The sequence below is a fragment of the Cuculus canorus genome, chromosome 1 (assembly GCF_017976375.1).
Source record: "Cuculus canorus isolate bCucCan1 chromosome 1, bCucCan1.pri, whole genome shotgun sequence".
NCBI classification, from domain to species: domain Eukaryota; kingdom Metazoa; phylum Chordata; class Aves; order Cuculiformes; family Cuculidae; genus Cuculus; species Cuculus canorus.
The window spans coordinates 158,891,603-158,911,946 of record NC_071401.1 but is presented as its reverse complement, the minus strand read 5'-3'; the positions used below and the strand labels follow the sequence as shown (position 1 = coordinate 158,911,946).

Below are 20,344 nucleotides of genomic sequence, written 5' to 3'. Positions count from 1 at the left end.
GGGGCCCAGAACTGAACACAGTCCTTAAGGTGCAGTCTCATCAGTGCCAAGTACAGAGGGAGAATAATCTCCCTGGACCTGCTGGTCACGCCATTTCTGATACAAGCCAAGATGCCATTGGCCTTCTTGGCCAACTGGGCACACTGCTGGCTTATGTTCAGTCGGCTGTCAACCACGCACAGAAATGTGGCACTTCAGTGTCTTGTTGAAGCTTACTATGTTATGACAGCATTATAAAACAAGTGGGATTTTTTATTCAGTCTTTTATAAACATTATATGTTTTTTATCTATGCACCTAATTTTCTGGCTTTTGTTAATGTTTTCTAATTCGGTGCTCTGTGTGCTGAAAGGTTGATATAAAACAAGAGATGAAGCTTGCAGTCACATATTGTAAAGTTAGAGTGTTCTTTATTTCAATTGTGCTTGGTCATATAAACAAAAATACTTAGAAAAAACTATATCCTTGCTTTGATCAAATACTGTTATTTTGGGTGAATTTTGTGCTAGATATTCCATTTCTTTATGTTCTTTCTTTTTCCTTTTCGGTCTGGCTAAGCTCACCAGCTTATACTTAGATAAATGTCATGTTAGTTTGACAATTAATTCAACTTTGATGCTAGGAAAAGTTAATATCCTGCATATCTTCTGGCTTAAGAAGTAAAACTGAACCTATCCATCTCACTTACCCCCAAAATTAAGGGGGCTCACACTTCTCTGAGGTACAGATGACTATGCTTGGGGTATTTGTCAAGCTAGTTTGCCATTTAATAAGAATGAGAGATGGGGAACAGCAGAGGAAAGTGAGAACGGAAGATACAGACTGTATTTGAAATAGTCATCACAAAACCAAGAGATTTCCTAAATTGATTGCTTTTGTTTAATGTTATTTATAAAATGCCATCTCTTCCCATTCACTGATCTTGAACCATTTTGGTCTGACTGAGAAAAGCTGTGCTAAAGCCTGCAAGACCTTTCTGTGCCTTAGATAGTTTCCCATAGACCACATCCCATCAGACAGGAAGCAGTCCATAATTAGACTATTTTTAGTCCTGTTGAGACTGTCTGCAAATTGGAATGTTCTTTTGATGCACTTCCTCAGTGTGACTAAACTTGGGTTGTTTGTGGGATTTTGTTTTGTTTTAGTTTGTTTCTCCTCAGTAACATTATGACAATTTTCTTTGCAGTGCCAGCCCAAGTGACTGGTCTGACCGTGACAAGTCAGGGATCAACCAACAGCTTGTTCACCAACTGGACAAGAGCGCTGGGAGATGTAGATTCATACCAGGTGCTACTGATACACGAGAACGTTGTCATTAAAAATGAGACTGTTCCCAGTGAAACCAACAGATACCACTTCTATCCCCTGAAGCCTGGTGGACTCTATTCAGTTGTTGTCACCACTGTCAGCGGAGGGATATCTTCAAGGCAAACGATAGCAGAAGGCAGGACAGGTAAAAAGAAAATACTCCAGCATGCCTTTTGTGGATTCCTAAAAGCTGAATTTGTTAAATAGTCTTATAATTGAGCCACTGGACTGAGAATTCAGAAATACAGGAGTTTCAGCTATATAATTCCTGCATGTGACCTCAAGCACACTGTGGATTCAGATTCACATTAAATCAGCTGTAGGGAGTTAGCTGCTCTGCCTACAATAGGAACTCTGTGCAGCAGGATTACCCGGTAGGCCAAGACAAAAATATGCCCTGAGAATGATACAGCTGTGGTGGGTTAATCACTCCTTGGAAGGGACTTTATTGTTCCATTGGCTAAATGGCGTCACAGGGTGATTTTTCATTGCTTAGGTGTACAGTGAGGTGTGCAAATTAGCAGCCTAAAAGTGGTGGGATGAATTTGTGTCTCAGTGTCTCATGACCCATTCTTTTTCTCCAATCCAACATTAAGGAATGTCCACCAGGGATAATTCCTATATAAGAGGCCCTCCTATAGAACAGGATTTACTTTTGCATCAAATTCTGTGAGTTTAGTGATTCATGATATTTAGATAGAGGGAAAAATAGATGGTGCAGTGCAATTTCACCATTTATGTGAATTTGGCAAAGGCCAGGCATTCTGCAGTTTTTTCCAGTCTTCTCCTTGAAAACAACTATTTTCAGGTTAAAAAAATTAAAGCAATTAAGAGACAAATAACATTAAAAAGTTTAATGTATATACGTATTAATATCTTCTGGTATTTTTTACTCTGACGGCTGATAAGCAGCCCCTCTACTGAGTTAAGTCAGTTCAATGCATCAAAGACCGGTGAAAATGTGGCAGCTCATTAGGATTAAGATATCCCTCTGTAACAACTCTGATAATTTTATACCTGGAGATGGTAGTTCTGGCAATGTGTAGCCTCTGAGCTCACCTTAGTGTCTTGAAAAACAAATTACATTCATGTTTTGGCCACTAGGCGTCAGGGAACTCATTGTAAATGAAATGCATTCTGTTATAGGCCTCAGTTTCATCCAAGACTCAGTTGTTTTTGGTTTTGCTTTGGCTGATGAATGGCAATTTGAAAGGAAAACTCATTTTCTAGGATTTCAGGGGAGCTGGAATCATGCCACCATCAAGACACTGTATTCCCCTCGCCGTATTCAAAGAAGTGGATGAGTGCTGGGGGGTGGGAGTCAGTGCAGAACACCTCAGAAATCCCAGACTCCTTATTTTGCAAGGTGGCATTCCAAGCATTCTGACAACAACAGGAATTGGCTAGTTAAAGCTCTTCTGTTTATTCCTCTTTGTTGTACAGTTCCTTCCAGCGTGACTGGAGTAACAGTAAATAACTCAGGTCGCAGCGACTACCTCAGTGTTTCTTGGCTGCCGGCTTCTGGAGATGTAGACAGTTATCTGGTGACACTCTCTCACGATGACCAAATTGTTCAGAGCCTCACCGTTTCTAAATCCTTCAGTGAATGTTCCTTCAGCAGCCTTACTCCTGGGACGCTTTACAATGTGATGATAACCACTAAGAGTGGGAAGTATGAAAATTACTCCTTCAGCCAGGAACGAACAGGTAAAGAGAGCTTCTGAGCGAATCCATTTGCCATAACCACTTTGTATAGCCATTATCAATGATCTATCAATATCTGACCAGACTGGGATGGATGAATAAGGATTAGAGGGTCAAACCATAACAGACTTAGTTTTATGTTTCTGCCCCTACTACTGCTTTGTGTCATGCAAGATTACTTTAGCATAAATAAAAGTCGTGTGTCAGCCCTTGTGAGCAGAAACATGTATCGGTTTTGGCTCAAATGCATTTTTTTGCCCTTTCCCCCTCTACCTGGGCATCCCCCCATAAAGTCACTCAGACACTGAAAGAACAGGATAGGAAGTAACAACTAAAGAATTAGTAAGGTGTCACATAAATGAGTGGCACCCATGTCTGTTGGGTTTTGGCCACATAGCATACGTGTCTGTGGTTTTGGTCATGCAATGTTGAATGAGAATATAACAGGAATAGAGAAATTTCAGATAAGAGTGGCAATAACCATGGAAAATTTCTAAAAATTTCCACAAAGATTGGAAAGATGAGGACTTTCACACTTGGTAAACCAGTAAAATAGAAGAGATACTGTAAGGGGCATTAAAACAACAGAGTATCAAGTTACTGCAGTTCTAGTCTATTCATGATGTAAGTGAAAATGAAGGGGACAGCCATTTAAAGAGAAACAACTTCAGGAGTAGTGTAAACCTGTAGAACTCACTGCTATAAGCAAAACTGACCAAGGTACCAAAAGATGAAAAACTGGAGAGGTAAACCATTGTCATATGATGAAAATCAGGCTGGAAACAGCAGTTACTAATTTAGAGAGTAAGGTATTGCTTAAATCCATGTTGTGGTCTTTTTGCAACTTCCTTAGAAAAATCTGGTGATTGCCACAAATACAGTCCACTACAGCAACTCCTGCTACTTCTGAAGGTTATTGCTTTCTAAATCTCTAATTGTGCTTTTTCTTTCAGTCCCTTCAAGTGTTCAGGGACTAACTGTCAGCAATTCAGCCAGAAGTGACTACTTGAAAGTGTCCTGGTTACACGCCTCTGGATATTTTGATGATTATGAAGTCGTCATCAAAAACAACAATGATTTCATCCAAACAAAAACCATCCCAAAGGATGAAAATGAATGTGTGTTCACTAATCTGGTCCCAGGGAGGCAGTACAGTGTCACAGTCAGCACAAGGAGCGGGAAATACGAAACTAGTGAAAGGGTCTATGGCAGAACAAGTAAGTAAAGAACCTGGAAACATCCTGGGACACTCCAGGATTTTTTTCTATTTACTTGGGCTCAAAAATCTTGTATAAATTTAGCATAGAATATTGAGTGTGAGTCTTTAAATGTGTGTCATTACAAATAGGGAAAGTAGTATTTAGTTTGTGACCAAAGTTTAAGTTAGAAACGTACAAAAAGTGAAAGAAAAAAAGACACTTGTGCTGTGAACTTGGAAAGCTAAATCTTGAAACACGGAAAACTGAAAAACAGACTTGTACAGATTTCCAAATCAGTCTAGTATTTATGCTTAAGTTAGGCCAGAACGTATAAGATGCAGGTTTTTCTAGTCATGGAAGTGTATAAGAAAGAAGATGGGCTAGACCTTACTCTACTCAGATTACCCCAAGAACTGGAGTTGAGAGCATGGGATAAGAGTGATGAGGTGGCGAGTTGTGAGCCACTAGGGATCTGGATGTGATCTGCTTGTCTTCACCTAGTGTGACATGTAAACTAATGGGCTGTGCTAAGAAACCAAGTTTATTAACACAGATGTAGCACTGGGCAAAAATTACTGACCTGCATCTGACAGGAGTTGGGAACTATGCAGTGTGGTGCTGCAGCATACAGACAGCTTGCCTCAGGTCTCCACTAACTCAGAACACTTCTTTGTACCACATTTGTTGTACATGCAGATCCTGGTCAATTTTTGTTGCTTATGCATACTGCCTGCAGACTCTTTTATTATTAATGTATTATTTTTATGGTGATAGATTGTGGATTCCCTGTTCTGAAGTGGGACCTTCCAGTGTTAGATGTGGTGCAAACCACTAGCAACAACCTTTGCAAATAAGTGCAGTCCGCTGCTTTTCCTAGGGAACTGAATGAAAATTTTTAGCTCAGGAGCATGGCTTAAGGGCTGTTGTCTCTTTGCTGTGATCTGGTAATAAGTACTGAGAACTTTCCTGTCTTTCTTCTCACCTCTTCAGTGCCAGAGTCGGTGAAAGAACTGACTCTTAGTAACAGAAGCACAGAAGATCTGCAGGTAACTTGGTCAAAGGCTGAGGGGGACGTTGATAAATATGAGATTCAGCTCCTCTTCAACGATATGAAAATCTTCCCACCTATTTTCCTTGGGAACACCATTGAGGAGTATTGGTTCACAGCTTTGACTCCAGGACGTCTATACAAAATTCTTGTCTTGACAATCAGTGGAGATGCACAACGTGCTACTTTCATAGAAGGCCTGACAAGTAAGAAATAATGTGGTGTTTAAAATGTGTTGAGGCTTCTCTAGAGGAAGGAATGAAGAACAGAAAATCTGTGGAGAACCACGATATTATTTGAGCTCCTGTAACACTGTCGCGAAGACAGATCTCATTAATCACAGTAGTACTTCAGCCAGTTTGATCTGTGTTTAATAAACAAATGTCACAGACAACAGTATTTGATTATTGGCAGATGATTTGATTTGTTACATGGGAATGGTATTGAGTTGTCAGCGTTTGGGTTTCTGCTATTCCCATGCATGCCAGTTTGCTTAGTGTCTCTAGCTAAATCATTAAACTATTTTACACCTCCCTTTACCTATTTGAAATGAATGGCTGAAATTACAAATGCAAAATGCTTCCTAAGTAAGTGTACATAAAGAGCTTTGATTTTCTGAGATGTTTCTAAAGCATCCTTCAGAGAAGAGGGAGGTTATCCAGATAAAAGAAGATAAAAACTTTTTTCCCACTTAACATACGTTTTCTTTACTTTTCTTCCCATAAACATGGAATTGCTTTTCTAAAATGGCACAATCCTACACAAATGTCTTCAGCTTTATTTGTATTTACATTTAGATGAAATTACTTTTACCTGTAAATGCTCTTTGTCCTTTGAATCATTTACTGTGTCCATTAAAATGTAGGATTTAAAAAATCTGAATCAAACAGGATATTTGTGAGCAGGTGCCTTTGTATTCCTTTTTCTTTTCCAGTTCCAAGTACGGTCAGAAACATTCATGTATCACCTAATGGCATGACAAACAGCCTGAAAGTGAGCTGGACTCCTGGAAGTGGAGATGTTGATTCCTACACAGTGACTATATTTCAGCAAAACCATCAGCTTGATTCCCAGAGTGTCTCCAAACATGTCTCTGAGCACACGTTTCACAAGTTGGAAGCTGGGGAGCAGTACCAGGTGGTGGTGCAATCTAACAGTGGCACCTTGCACAACAGCTTAGCAGCTTTTGGGAGAACAAGTATGTTTCTTTTGAGACAAACAGCAAGTTGCGTTATGTCTTCCCAGAAGCTGACTGTTATTAAATAATGTTTATGAATGTACCACTGGGTGTGTGAAGACCCATACTCATGAGAAGTTTTTCTCTCACAGAGCATGAGTCCTTATTCTTGCAAACACTTAGGCATGACTCTGTTAATACCAGTGACATCTGCCATGTGAATAGCTTAACCTGGGTTAATGTGGAATTCAGGTCCCCAGCCCAGTCTGCCTTCATAGGGTGAATGCAGTTCCATACCTCCTCAGTCCTGTAACTGTACCTATCTGACACACACATCTGCAGGGCTCCGTGTAGTCAAATATGGTGTTCTAGCAGAGCCCATGGCATGTTCAAGGCTTGTTAGACAATGCATTGCTCCAATATACTGTGTGTCAGGACCCACAAACAGTGGAACACCTTGTTTTTAAACCATCCTCTCTCTTCAGCACCTGCATGTGTGTGCTGTGGCCTTGACTTTTGTGCAACAGCTGCTGACTAATGTTTGCTGTTGTGTGACACTATTTTGCACCAATTTACCACTTCTTTATTTTTCAGTTCTTCTTCACATGCCTTTCTTAACTATCTTGGTCAGTTATGTCACTCTCCTTCTCCCTCTTTTCATGATTATTTATGTATATCTCTTGCTTCTCCGTGCCATGGTCATGATGCTCTGTAACTTATTTATCTCTAGGAATTATTTATCTATGCAAAGACATGCACAGATTTTCCAACAAGTGAACATACAAATGCATAATTAATTGCTCTATTCACAGTTATGTATTCAATGGTCTGTATTTCACCTGGTAATGTCCTGCCTTTAATTGTTGCTTCCAGTTCCAGCCCCTGTCCAGGAGTTATTAGCCCATCATGCTTACACCAGTCATTCCTTGTTAGTAACCTGGCAGAAAGCTCCTGGTGTAGCTGAAAGATATGACATTCTGCTCTTGAATGAGCAGGGAATCCTCCTGAGCAACAAATCAGAGCCAGCTACTTCCAAACAGCACAAATTTGAAGATTTATTAGCTGGCAAGAAGTATAAAATACAAGTTTTGACAGTCAGCGGTGGACTCTTCAGTAAACGAGCAGAAACTGTTGGTCGAACAGGTAATTAGAAAATCTTGGTTTATTTGTATCACACTCAGTCAGATATCATCAAATACGTGAGTTGTCTGTATATTCTGATTCTGGAAAGATTCCACAAGGAACAGATTCCAGATATTTATGCATTATTTTTCCTGCTATGTGCTTGGTATGTGAATCTGAAATTTATTAGCATAGTAATGTGGCCATGGTTCATTATAGAGATATTGAACCAAAGAACTGAATGCTTTCCCCAATCTATCTGTTATGGAACCACTTGAATACTTAATTGTCATCAAGTTTTTAATTGACACTCACAAGGCTCTTTGCACAAGATTTGTTGATAGTACAGTCCTTTAAACTTAGAGCCAAGTCTTGCAGTCTTTACTCAATTAAAGCTTCTTGTTAGAAACTAGTGGATGGTACTGTGTGAGCACAGGCTGGAGAACCAGCCCTACTGGGAAATACAAACATTGTGTTGGAGAGACTTACTGGCACCTCATAAATGCTTCTGAAAGCTGACATTACTTAGCTACTTGTGGCTTAATTGAAATGTATTCCAACCATGAGTTGTCACTTTATTAAAGACTCAGCTTAGTGGCTAGACACTTTGATATTTAGTCTTGCATTTATCCTTCTTTTCAGTTCCAGCAGCTGTAACAAATCTGAAGGTCACAGAGAACACCACTGACCAACTGTCCTTCAGCTGGACCACCTCACAAGGGGAGCTTGATTCATATGACATCTTCCTATACAACCCAGACAAGTCCCTTCATGACAGGATTTCAGGAGAGCAGCAGCTCCAGAACTGTTCATTCCAGAACCTGCGGCAAGGGAGGATTTATCGAATGGTGATTGTTACTCACAGTGGAGACCTCACTAATGAGTCTTCTGTCTTTGGAAGAACAGGCAAGAACATCTTTGTGCATAATCTGTCTCCAGTGTGGTGCTAATGGGGCACATCAGTGAGCTGGTCTGAGTCTGATCTTCATGCTAGATTAGAGCAACTATTAGACATACCAAAAGTGGTTCTTATGTATTAAAAGCATAAAGGAGGAGGTAAATTCTGAATGATGTGGTTACAAGAGGAAAAACGAAGCAGGAGTTCCCAGGTAATCAGGTCAGGAAAAGGACATTCCAATGTATGCTGCCTAAGACTTAAAGGAAAACAGCTGTGTCCCATTGTAAAAGCAGTATCGTTCTATTAGTGGAAAAGACAAAAGTCAAATCAAGTAGGGTTAATGGAGTAGACAATCTGCCAGTGAACTAAAACTTGTTTCACATGGGGAGCTCTGGCTGCAGCTCTGTGTTTGTTGAGCTGCATTTGGGAAGCAGTCTCCTAAGCAGCTCTAGCAGCCCTGATACTCTGTGAAACTTTCTTTATCCTCTGAGGCACCACACAGTCACCTCTGTGTATGACTGCCTCTGCACTTTCTTCATCTACCATGGAATTGGATGTTTCCAGACATCCAATAAGTGGGGGAAAAGCTGCTTAAAAGCTTGCAAAACTATCCAATATAAATATTTTAACCTCTTTTGGGGACAGTGTCAGTTCAAAATAAGAAAGGAAGCTATTGAGATATACTTCCTGATGCTTCCTGGCTTTTTGGCCAGCTGTGGTGGCTGTCTTGTTTATTACATGTCTGTCATTACAGGATAAGTGTAAGGTCTGCTTGACCTTGCTGCTTCTCCTCGCCCAAAGGATGTTCTACATAAAGTAATATTCATCCCTTTTTTTCAGTGCCAGCCCCAGTTGTTGGTCTCAAGGCATCCAACCGAAACATGACAGACAGTCTGTGGTTCACCTGGGGTCCAGCAGCAGGAGATGTTGACTTCTATGAGCTGACTCTTTACAACCCAAATGGGACACAGAAAGAAACATGGCACAGGAAAGACCTGAAAGAGTGGCATTTCCAAGGGCTTATTCCTGGCAGAAAGTACACTCTGGTTGTGGTGACTCACAGTGGTGACCTGACCAATACAGCAAACGCTGAAGGAAGAACAGGTAAAAGACACAAAACCTTTGGAATTTTTGTTTATTCACATCTGTCAGAATTCACATTTGTTCACAACTATGGAACAGACTCATTCTGAGGGAGGATTTATTTAAGAGTCACTGAAGGTGTAAAGATAAAGGATATCCTTAAGCGTATTAAACCAACAGAGTGTGATATTGTTCAGCAGTGTTTTTCATTCAAAGGCTCAGGAATATGTAATGTCTGTGAAAGTCACTACCATCAGCACAGGTGCAGTAACTGGCTGCATACATGGGATAATATAAACTACTTTCGATGCATGAAGATAATAATGCATGTTTCATCTTATTTGTCTTGTGTAAGAAGTTAAGAATCTCTTTTGTCTTTTTTTTTCCACTTCCTCCACCTTTCTGTGTAGCACCCAGCCCTCCCAACACTGTATCATTTACTGATGTTGCAAACACTTCTTTATCCATCACTTGGCTGGGTCCTCCAGACTGGACGGACTATGATGATTTTGAATTGCAGTGGCTTCCAAAGGATCCCCTCACAGTATTCAACCCCTACAGCAGCAGCAAATCAAAAGTACGCATCATCTATGGCCTGCGACCAGGAAGACTCTACGAGTTCAGCGTCAGAACGGTTAGTGGTGACAGCTGGAAGACATACAGTCAGTCGCAGTCTGCAAGTGTGAGGACGAGTAAGTAACAATTTCCATTGCACCCTAACACTCAGCTGGAGAAGATGCAAAACTGTTACATCTTACCAATTCCTTTCACAGTCAGTAATTTCCATTAATAAATTCATGAATAATTAGCAATGAATTCAGCTGATTCTAAGCCCTTGCTGTGTGCAAGGTGAACTGTTTAAACATTGGAAATGGACATACATTTGCAGTCTTCACATCCAGAGTGATGCTGTTTGGTTGTAGAGCCTGAATCAATCAGTAAAATAATGTAAAAGTTTCAGGGGTAAAATAAGGTAAAATAATATCCAGATTTCTCGGACAGTAGGCTATTGAAATAATGAAAATGTTTCTGAACAATCCGACAGGAAGAATGAATGAAAACCTGCTGTACTGCATTTTAGACTGGAATCAGAGTTTCGCTGCTCTGCATTTCTGTCCTTGTCTGTGTATCCATGTTATCTTTAGCAATGTCAGTAGCAGGTTGATTTGAAAAAGTGATCTGGAATTGTAAAAATAACAGATCTTTGGCAAACCCTCATATCACTTGGGGTGAGATTCAGCTGCAAATTGACATCTATGTTTAGTAAGCTGAGTATCTCTTTAGACTTCATACAGCATATTAATTGAGAGCATAGATACCTCTTTCACCTGTGTTTTATCACTTAAAGGTAGATGTCTGCAATCTGAAAGTGAAATCTCATTCTCGTTACGTGTTACTTGTAATAAATAGTGCTCCAATACTACATGGATCAAGCATACTTCTGTGGTATGCTTCAGTAAACGGACACACTGCATGCTACCCAGGAAACCAGATCAGTTAGGAGGTGACAGTGTCAGTATTGACAGATACTTCTGACCTTATGTAACCTCCAAGTAAGTTGTAACAGAGTCCTAACAGTCCATTGCTTTCCGGTGTTGCTGTTCTTGTTGAAACTTCACAAACAGTTTTGTTTGCTTGTTTTCACAATTAATTACTGAAGCTTCACAAACCTGATGAGGCTGATGTCGCTAGATCCGACTTCAGATGGCTAAAAAGAGTTAGACAGCCTTGTGTAATAATCAGGCGTCACACACGTGGAGGAGAGTTGGGAATTCTGTCTCCCAGCCTCCTGCTCTGGTCAAATGATACAAAATCTAGGGGCTGTAAGGTGAGCAGAGTGTATGATCCCTGTCCGTTTTCCCACTGAGCTTCAACTTCTCAACATTCCTCTAGAACCAGACAAGATACAAAGTCTTCATTGTCGGCCCCAGACCTCTACTGCCATTGCGTGTTCCTGGACTCCTCCTGATTCTGACTTTGATGGGTATAGCGTCGAATGCAAAAAAATGGACACTCGTGAAGTGGAATTCTCTAAAAGGATAGAAAAAGACAAATCTCTGCTTAATATCATGACCCTCGTTCCCCACAAGCGATACCTGGTGTCCATCAAGGTGCATTCTGCAGACATGACGAGTGAAGTAGTTGAAGACAGCACCATCACGATGATCGACCGTAAGTGGAATGCAGAGTTGCCATGAAAGGAGACAGTGAGCAGCAATAAGCAATTGCTTGTGTTGGTTAGGCAGCAAAAGGAGTTTTGAACTCCAGAACTGTCAACTTGTTGCACTGGCAATCTAGTTGCCAAAATAGGGTCACCCTGCCCTTTGGTCCCCCTTGTGACAGATGATGTAAGATTTTAACTGTATCGCCTCTGACAATAGGATTTTAACTATATTGCCTCTCATTCCATTGCAAGACCTGCTTACTTGGCTCATTCGCAAAATATAGCCTGAGAAGCATGAAAAATTATCCTGTCATTATGATGTTCCGCAGCAAGGATGCCCTCCTCATCACACAGCTTTAATGGTCTTCACAGTTGCTGTTTGGCTTCCTGACTGTTTCCCCTCATGAATGGTAACCATCCTCAGAACAAATACCCATCAGTAAGGACATTGGATTGTGACAATGGGTCCTCTTTGGGCTCTCTATACACTCTTCTAAAGTGCTGCTTGACCAAATCACTTGTAGAAGTTATATATGAGGGAGGATGACAGATTTCTGTAGCAAGTGCTTTCAAACAGCTTCTTCAGTTTCTCTGCCTATAGGTTGCTGATTGTGGGGCAGCAGGAATGTCTGCTGGCTCCTCTGCACTGCCAGGCATCACTGTGGTCAGCAGCCTGCCATTGCTGGCCCTAGACCTGCTCCAGTTTTTTAAATACCTCTGGATTCAGTGGCACAGCACAACATAGAGACCTGAACTACTCCAGGGCTAAACTAAAAAATGACAGGATGGCCAGGAGACCAGTCTTCAGTGATGTCTCTATATCATCTTCTTAAAAGCCACATTTGTGTGAAATGCTACATCATAAAAAAATATGTTTTATTTGTGAGCTAGTGAGCTAAGTTTCAGAGTTCAGTCACCAACCCACCTTCTCCTTTTTCCCATTAATCACCTTTTAATTGCAACCATGTCACCTTCTGCCTCTACCACAAAGGATGCTGCAAATTCAGATGAAGTAAAAACTAGCTACTCATGTCACAAGAATTGAGACTGAGTCCTGTTTGAAGGTTAGCTGTTTCACGCTTGTGCTTATTTGATTTGAATACAGCTGCTCTCCCAGGCTCTGGCTAACACCGAAGGCCCTACCTCAAGGGAACACAAAAAATTGCAGCCAGGCTTTGTAGATCTAAGAGGTTTAGCTAGACAACATATAAACATGAAAATTTTTGGTTCTTTTTGTGATCTAAAACCTTTTGAAGTTTAGCCACCTGCTTATGTATTTGATATTTCCCATACATGCAATATAATTTCAGTAATGCAGATTTTTAAAAGATTCAGCAATGAGGAATTGACCTAAAGTGGAATTCAGAGTTGCCATAAAAGGAGGCAGTGAGCAGCAATAAGCAATTGCTTGTGTTGGTTAGGCACTTTTGCCGCACTTGTCCTCTAAAGGTTTTCCCTACGTACTTCACTTTCCAGTTTACTTCTGCTGTGTCACTGTTCGAAATACAGCTTTCGATCATACAAAGAATGTTTCCCATTGAAATTCTGCAGTCAGTCTAGGAAATGGTACTCTGTAGTTGAATGCTGTATCTGGCTGACTCAGGGCTATTGCTTTGAAAAGGAAGTAATAATTTAGGTTTTTAAAATAGATAACTAGTGAGTATACTAAGTGGCCTTCAAATACCTGGCTTAAACTTGTGTCATTTTTAGCAGTTACAATATTTGATTTCACAGATTTAGCACTACTTTAATGCATTTCCATATGGGCTTCTGCAGGAATTCCTGAGGAGGTGCCACTGTTATCATGGTTAAGTCAGTGCTGTTTTGTTTCATCCTTTGACCGTTTCCCTATGGAAAGTGAAGACGCTTTCCTGATTGCAAAGAGAATAGAGTCAGAGACTTGGGTCCAGTTAGCTGAGCTTTGTTTTATGTTGCATTTCACTTGCAAGGTCTAACTCACAGAAAATACATAGATAAGGCTTTCTCTCTGCATTTCTTTTTTTCTTTTAACTACTCAGGTCCCCCTCAGCCACCTCCAGACATCCGAGTGAACAAAAAAGAGGTGCTGATTACCAAATCCTCCATCAACTTTACTTTTAACTGCAGCTGGTTTAGTGATACTAATGGAGCTGTGAAATACTTTACTGTGGTTGTGAGAGAGGCTGATGGTAAGTACCATGGTTTAATACCATTCTCTCTATAGCCTGTAGAAGTGAGGTGGGGAGGTACAATCCTGTCACTGCACAGCAAAGTAGCTTCTCCTCATCTAGTGACTGAGTTTCACAGTGGTTTTGGATCTATATCTTCTGCCCAGCCTGGAGGCTTAGGAACTCGGTCTTCTCCTCAGGGAGTCAGTAGCAACTGCAAAGCTCAGCCAGAAGCAGTAATTTGCTTTGGGACTCTAGGTTACATTCTCATGTATGTTCAGGAAATTTCCACAGTAGGAGACTGGTATTGGGTGCCATTGGCTGTGAACACAGAAGAAACTGCCTTGCTGTGCACAGATCTCAAAAGGTAGTTTAAATGTTAGGTGGGCATACTGAAGCAACTTTTTTGAAGAGCGTTAGTAAGCCATACTGAGAAGGTACAGGTAGTATCTCCCAGATGGTGTTTTCTTACTGAAGAAAGTGACTTTGTGTACAGCACTGTAAAACAGAACAGAAATTGTCCTTTTAGCATGCGTGGAAACATTCTTTTCTGCAATTGACCTATAAGTGACAAAACAGATGGATGTCTGAACAATTAATATCTTGTTTTTAGAAGTGCCTTCATTTACTGGCATGGCAGGACATATTTTGTGACCCTTGAGAAAGTTTCTTAATCTTTCTGTCTATCAGCCCTTATAAAAAAAGCAGAGATGATATTTCTACTGTCTACTCTGTTCCTGCAGACTGTAAAGCTCTTTGAGAAAGAGACTACTTATTGCCATGACTTTGCCTACTGCATCTTTTACACATTATTGTGACTTTCCATTCAGTACTCTTCTGTCATTTCCTATTGTAGCTTTTCTCTATATACAGTAGACTTGTCAGTGCATGGATTTTTTTTTTTTTTGCTTGCTTTTTGATATAGCTAGTGGTAGGATCCAGGAATCTTGATCACAGAAATTCCTACCAACACCACAGGAAAAAAATGTCCTAGCATTGAATTCTACCTGTGCATGCCTATTGCAACATTGTAGGTGAAAAAGTTTCATTGAGGTCTTGTGAGGAAATCTGTCTGAAGTTCCCCAGAAAAATAATAGCAAGGCTGGTACTAAAAACAAGTACCCTAACCACTGTAGCTTTTTTTCACAAGATAGACTGTGCAGCCTCCAAGAAATGCTAGAAAGCTGGATAAGAATATGTTGGAATGACTTGAGCCTATAAACTGCATCACAATAATGGCTGTGGTATGTGAACCTTCTGTCTTTCTCTGTACATGATGTAGGTAGTGAAGGACCTAAGCCTGATGAGCAGCACCCATTACCTTCCTACCTGGAGTACAAACACAATGACTCTATACACATCTACCAGACAAATTATTTTGCCAGTAGGTGTGCTGAAAACCCTGACAGTGACTATAAAAGCTTTGACATTAAGCTTGGAGGAGAAATGGAAAATCTGGGAGGAAGATGTGATCCAGATCAGCAAAAATTCTGCGATGGACCTCTAAAGCCTCGGACTGCTTATAGGTTAGATTTATGTTGGCAGTTCTGCTCTGTCAGATTATTAGGCATGGTGCTGTCTGGATGCCTGATACTCTTGAGCTTCTGTAGATTAATAACAGGGTGATATGATGTTCTTTGTCTTTCACTGTGAATTTATAAAAGCTTTATCCAGTGCCCCAACTCCATAGATATGAACCAGTCCTTCACTAGCATGGGATTGATATAATTAATTATGCACAGAACTCAGTGCAGTGAGTAAGTTTATTTCCCTCAACTTGATGGAGAACTCTCCTATAGCTGTTAAATCTTTCTTTGGAAAGATTTAGAACGGTAAGCTAAGCCAGAAGAGTGCTTAACAGGAGAAGGCAAGGATTCTTCACTTAGTCTGGTTGGCCACCACTGCCCCACACCAAGTCCTTTGGAACAAGATAGAAAAACTGGGACCTTATTCTAACCTGTGGCACCATACTCAGGCTCCAGATCTAAGTGCAGGTTACCTATCGGGTGTAGAAGATGGTAGCTGCCAAGTCCAGGTTCAGCAATTGTACAGGCTGTGAAACCAAACATGAACTCCGGTACAGTTCAGTCATGCCCCTCCCACAGGCTGACACTCTCCCAAGAGGTCTGCAGGCTTCTCACTGGACAGCCACATGGACAAAAGGCACATGCCAGATACTGCACCTCACACCTCTCAGCTTCGTCATCCTCAAGACAGTGCTACCCTATGACAATCTGCCTCATTAGTGCACATTTCCCAATAATTCATTCTGGGAAACACCCAATGTTACCAGAGAACCAAGAGGACTGTAATATTCTCTATTAGCACAGCCCACCCAGCCACATGAAGGGAAAATATGTCCCCGCTGAGAAGCATTTCTGGGTCCTTTCACCACTGCAGCTGCTGCTTTTCCTGCCTTCAGGCACGGTCTGGCTGTGTGTGCCATCTGTTACCTCTGCCAGGGTACCCAGAGCCCTTCACCTGTACTAGCCGGGCTCTTCCAGCTATAGTATTTAACTCAGGTGCTGGCATTAAGAACTGTCTGTGGTCAGTGGAAATGTTTCAGTTATCTCTAAAGGGCAAGTGAATGTGTTCTTTCCTGTACTGTTGATTCTGAACATCTGATGAGCCCTGACTTTAATGGTACTGTTTCTTTCAGGATCAGCATACGAGCTTTTACCCAGCTCTTCAGTGAGGACCCAAAGGAACTCCCTAAACCACTCTTTGCAGACACCTTCTTCTCTTTACCGATCACTACAGAGGCAGGTTAGTTTCAGGCTTGTTTTTCAAGGACGTTAGCGTGTGAATATATATTGCGCCCCAGAACACTCTGGTATCTAGAGTATGTGCAAGGAGTAGAACAAAAAGACTTGTTCACGCAGTTGTTTTGCCTGTCCTGAAGGCTGCTCCAAAATAAAGGTTGGAGCCATGGCTTATCCAGCTTTAGTCTGAAAATTCAGAAGACTTCTTGATGGAGCTGCTGACAGTAGAACAAAGAGTGTGTGTTTAGTGAAGCTATCATCAAGGAAGTTTCAAAGAGCAAGAGAACCAAACTCCAGTATAAAGGGGCTATGCTTTCTTTTACTGTTGCTGAGAGTGAAAGATTTTGTGTAGTGTTCAGAAAAAATAAGGACAGAAAATCAAGGCCAGGTTTTGTCTAAGTGTTTAAATGTCTTACATTTCCTTGTATTTAACCATTTTCTTTGGCTGATAATAATACATTCCCTGAAAGTTATCGATATTGTGATTCTTCTTATCTTTTCTTCAAGATATATAAATACACTGTTTTGTTTCTAGAGCCTCTGTTTGGAGTTATTGAAGGTGTGAGTGCTGGCTTGTTTCTGATTGTGATGTTAGTGGCTGTTACTGCTTTAATTGTCTGCAGACAAAAAGTTGGGTAAGTTGAGTCCCTTTATCAGTCTCTGTTATTGAAGTCAGATCAAATTATATTCATTTAGGCAATACAATATTTAAAGTGTAACTCTAAAATTGGAGGAATGCACTGAACTATTCAACACATAAAATCTATGTCAGAATTATCTTGTAGAAGATCCATATAACTTAGTTTTCAGTAGAAATTTGAATAGTCCTGAAAAACTAGTTTATCATTCAAACTGGATGCATTTTGTCAAAAAATGAAATATTTCAAATTAATTTCATCTGCATGGGAAGATCTTGAAACTGTTCATTGAGACATTATGATTTCTGTTAAAAAATCTTAAGGTATTGAGGCATTACCTCAGTGTACAAAAGATTAGTTCAAACTTTACTTCTGTATCGGGTTTTTTTTGTGAATTTTAGTTGTGTATTTCACATATAGATTAATTTAAATAGTGAAAAAAGTTTTATCCGTTCAAGCCATTTTGCATAACTGAAAGAGACATGACATTATTGATGTGAAACTCCTCATGGTTTCTGAAATTAAAAAAATTCAGCATTTCCATTACACAGGAGACTCTGAAAATCTGAAATTCAGTTCTTTTACTAATAAAAGATTAGGTCTATTTTGTTTCTATTTTGCTTTTCAGGTGGCAGAATTTCACATTCAAAAAAAACTTATTTTCTGACTCACCTTAGCTTTTAGCCAGAATGGATTTACCCTTTAGCAATACTGTTCTTAGACAGGAATAAATTCAATGTATTCCTCTATATGCCATTGCAAAGAAAAAATAGGTGTAAATCATCAGCAATATTGCATGTACGGACTTGTGCACTCCTAAACATCTCAGTACAGAGTGACATACAGAGCATGAATAGCGTGCAAATTGACGTGTTTTCCACCTAACACATCTCAATGCATTTTTTTTGGTATAGATAAAGTTCAGACACGAGTGTGGTTTCTTGTTGTGAGTTCTGTAGCTAGCAGGACTGTAATTATACCAGTATGGATTTCCCTCATCATACATAAAGAGGAAGTGTTCTCGAAGGGAGGTGTGTTGAAGGAAGAGATGGCAGTGAAAGGATGAAAGGCCATGCAAATGGTATGGAGTCAGTACCAATGCTGTAGCTTTCCCAAAGCCTACTGTGGTGCTGCTACTTACTCCTGCTATAAAGCTGGGCATCTTCTAGAGGCCTGGGCTGCAAAGTGGGTGTGCTGGAAGCTATAGGCCTTTTACATCTCTGAAAATCTGCCTGCGTGTTCCTCTCTGCGTGTAGAGAATCAACTGATTTAGGGCCTGTCTTAGCATAGGACACCCTCCTTGATGATAGGCTGGGCTGTGTGTTTCAAAGCAAGAAAGATATCTTATTGCCTGTGCGCATGCACTCCACATCACTATTAGCAAACTAAAATACATGAAAACTCTGTGCCACAGCTAAGAGCAATGTCACATGATCAGAGCTACAAATCAAAATAAGATTGTCTTAAATTCCTTTTTTCCAACTTAGCAACAGTTTTCCAATGTAAGTTATGTTATTGGCGGCTCTTACTGTTATCAGAACATAACAGTAAAACAGAATACCTTCCTTTTCATTACAGCAGTGGCCACGAGAGAACTACACCAAGGCTGAACATTCGCAGGGATAGGCCACTGTCAGTCCATCTGAACTTGGGGCAAAAAGGGTAATGTAAAAAATTTTGTTTCTAAGCGCGGTATTTTGATATGGCATCATGGATGAACAGTCCCCTCTGGTCACTCACTGATGAAGTGTTTCTTTTTTCTTTTGAAATCATTTCTAGGAACCGGAAAACTTCCAGGTAAAAAGAAAAAAATTATGCCTAAAAAAGCTTCTTGATAACCAGCTGGATAAATTGTGACTGTGATTCATCCTGTGATTTTCTTCCTCCTGTTGAATATTTTAGTCCGATCAAAGTCAGTCATTTTGAAGCACACTTCACCAAACTTCAAGCAGACTCCAACTACCTCCTCTCCAAGGAGTATGAGGTGGGATCCTAACCTAGGCAAAGGACTAGCTTTATGAAGGGGCGGGTGGGCTGAGTCAGTGGGCTAATGCATTAGAAAGGCCTGCATTTGTTTGTCTTGTTCACACAAATCCAAATAAGTTTGAGTGTCTCACCCAAACTGCATTTGTCCTAGTGCAGAAACCAGCTCATAATTTGGCATAGCATCTTCTGGTTGGCAGCCTCTGCCTGATACCTGTCTGGTTGAGGTTAGGTGTATTCATTTGGATGGCACATCCATCTGATAATACATGGAAAACACCTGCCAGCCATGTGCTTGCTTTAAACCAGTTTGATTAGCTTTTTAATTTCAGTTTGTTTTTTTAAAAACCTACCCTTTCTCTGTCCATGGCCTTTGAGAGCTGATAAGCAATGTGTCCCCCTATGTTGTCACATCTTTTAATTATTTTCACCTCACATTTTATTCCTATCCTTTTTTGCAGGACTTGAAAGATGTGGGTCGAAACCAGACATGTGACATAGCACTTCTACCAGAGAACAGAGGGAAAAATCGATACAATAATATATTGCCCTGTGAGTTTTTACATTTGGTTGTGTAATATTACATCACACTAGCTATTTTTCACTTTTTTTTCAGCAAGCCTAGCGGAAAAGAGAGTGCAGGCAATCCCTTCTCTCCTTCCTGTCAGAGATGAAATACTTCTGCTAGCTCAGGTTCTGGTGCTTGGAAGCAGGTGATGAATGGCCCGGAATGGTTTCACACAGACCAGTAATTTCATTTCACACTAGAGGGGTAATGACTAGCATTCAGTCTAGAGAGGAAAAGCTCCAGCTATTAGGGCATTCAGTCACTGCTGATAACAAGGACAGTAGAAATAACAGTAGGGTTGTTTACATATGAGCTATCATCCATTCAGGGCTTTTTTACAACCTTGCCAAATCTTTCTTCTTCAGAGGACACATCAAACCTACTATACAATGCAGAGCTAGTGTAGGTTTGCATGGTAAGCCACATGTGTGAGATTAGACCTGTTCTCCGGAGGCAAGACCTGTCATTGAGAGTTTTCCCCTTAGATCTCCTATCTGGCAGTTTTGAAGGTAACACGTGCTGTGTATTCAGGAGGAGCACCACA

The 20,344-nt window shown here is 40.5% G+C and overlaps 1 protein-coding gene across 5 annotated transcripts in view; it reads left to right on the top strand.

Moving 5' to 3' along the window:
• Nucleotides 1–20,344, top strand: part of PTPRB (protein tyrosine phosphatase receptor type B) — a 65,501-nt gene that overhangs the window by 32,190 nt on the left and 12,967 nt on the right. For all 5 annotated transcript variants that reach the window (XM_054058070.1, XM_054058054.1, XM_054058062.1 and 2 more), the window contains 18 exons: nt 1,186–1,452; nt 2,751–3,014; nt 3,965–4,228; nt 5,201–5,464; nt 6,193–6,456; nt 7,309–7,578; nt 8,200–8,463; nt 9,296–9,559; nt 9,949–10,230; nt 11,432–11,710; nt 13,721–13,870; nt 15,132–15,375; nt 16,509–16,615; nt 17,147–17,246; nt 18,828–18,911; nt 19,029–19,046; nt 19,152–19,233; nt 19,694–19,784. In XM_054058070.1, coding sequence (XP_053914045.1) covers nt 1,186–1,452; nt 2,751–3,014; nt 3,965–4,228; nt 5,201–5,464; nt 6,193–6,456; nt 7,309–7,578; nt 8,200–8,463; nt 9,296–9,559; nt 9,949–10,230; nt 11,432–11,710; nt 13,721–13,870; nt 15,132–15,375; nt 16,509–16,615; nt 17,147–17,246; nt 18,828–18,911; nt 19,029–19,046; nt 19,152–19,233; nt 19,694–19,784 — 3,558 coding nt within the window. The remainder of the gene's footprint in view (nt 1–1,185; nt 1,453–2,750; nt 3,015–3,964; nt 4,229–5,200; nt 5,465–6,192; nt 6,457–7,308; nt 7,579–8,199; nt 8,464–9,295; nt 9,560–9,948; nt 10,231–11,431; nt 11,711–13,720; nt 13,871–15,131; nt 15,376–16,508; nt 16,616–17,146; nt 17,247–18,827; nt 18,912–19,028; nt 19,047–19,151; nt 19,234–19,693; nt 19,785–20,344) is intronic.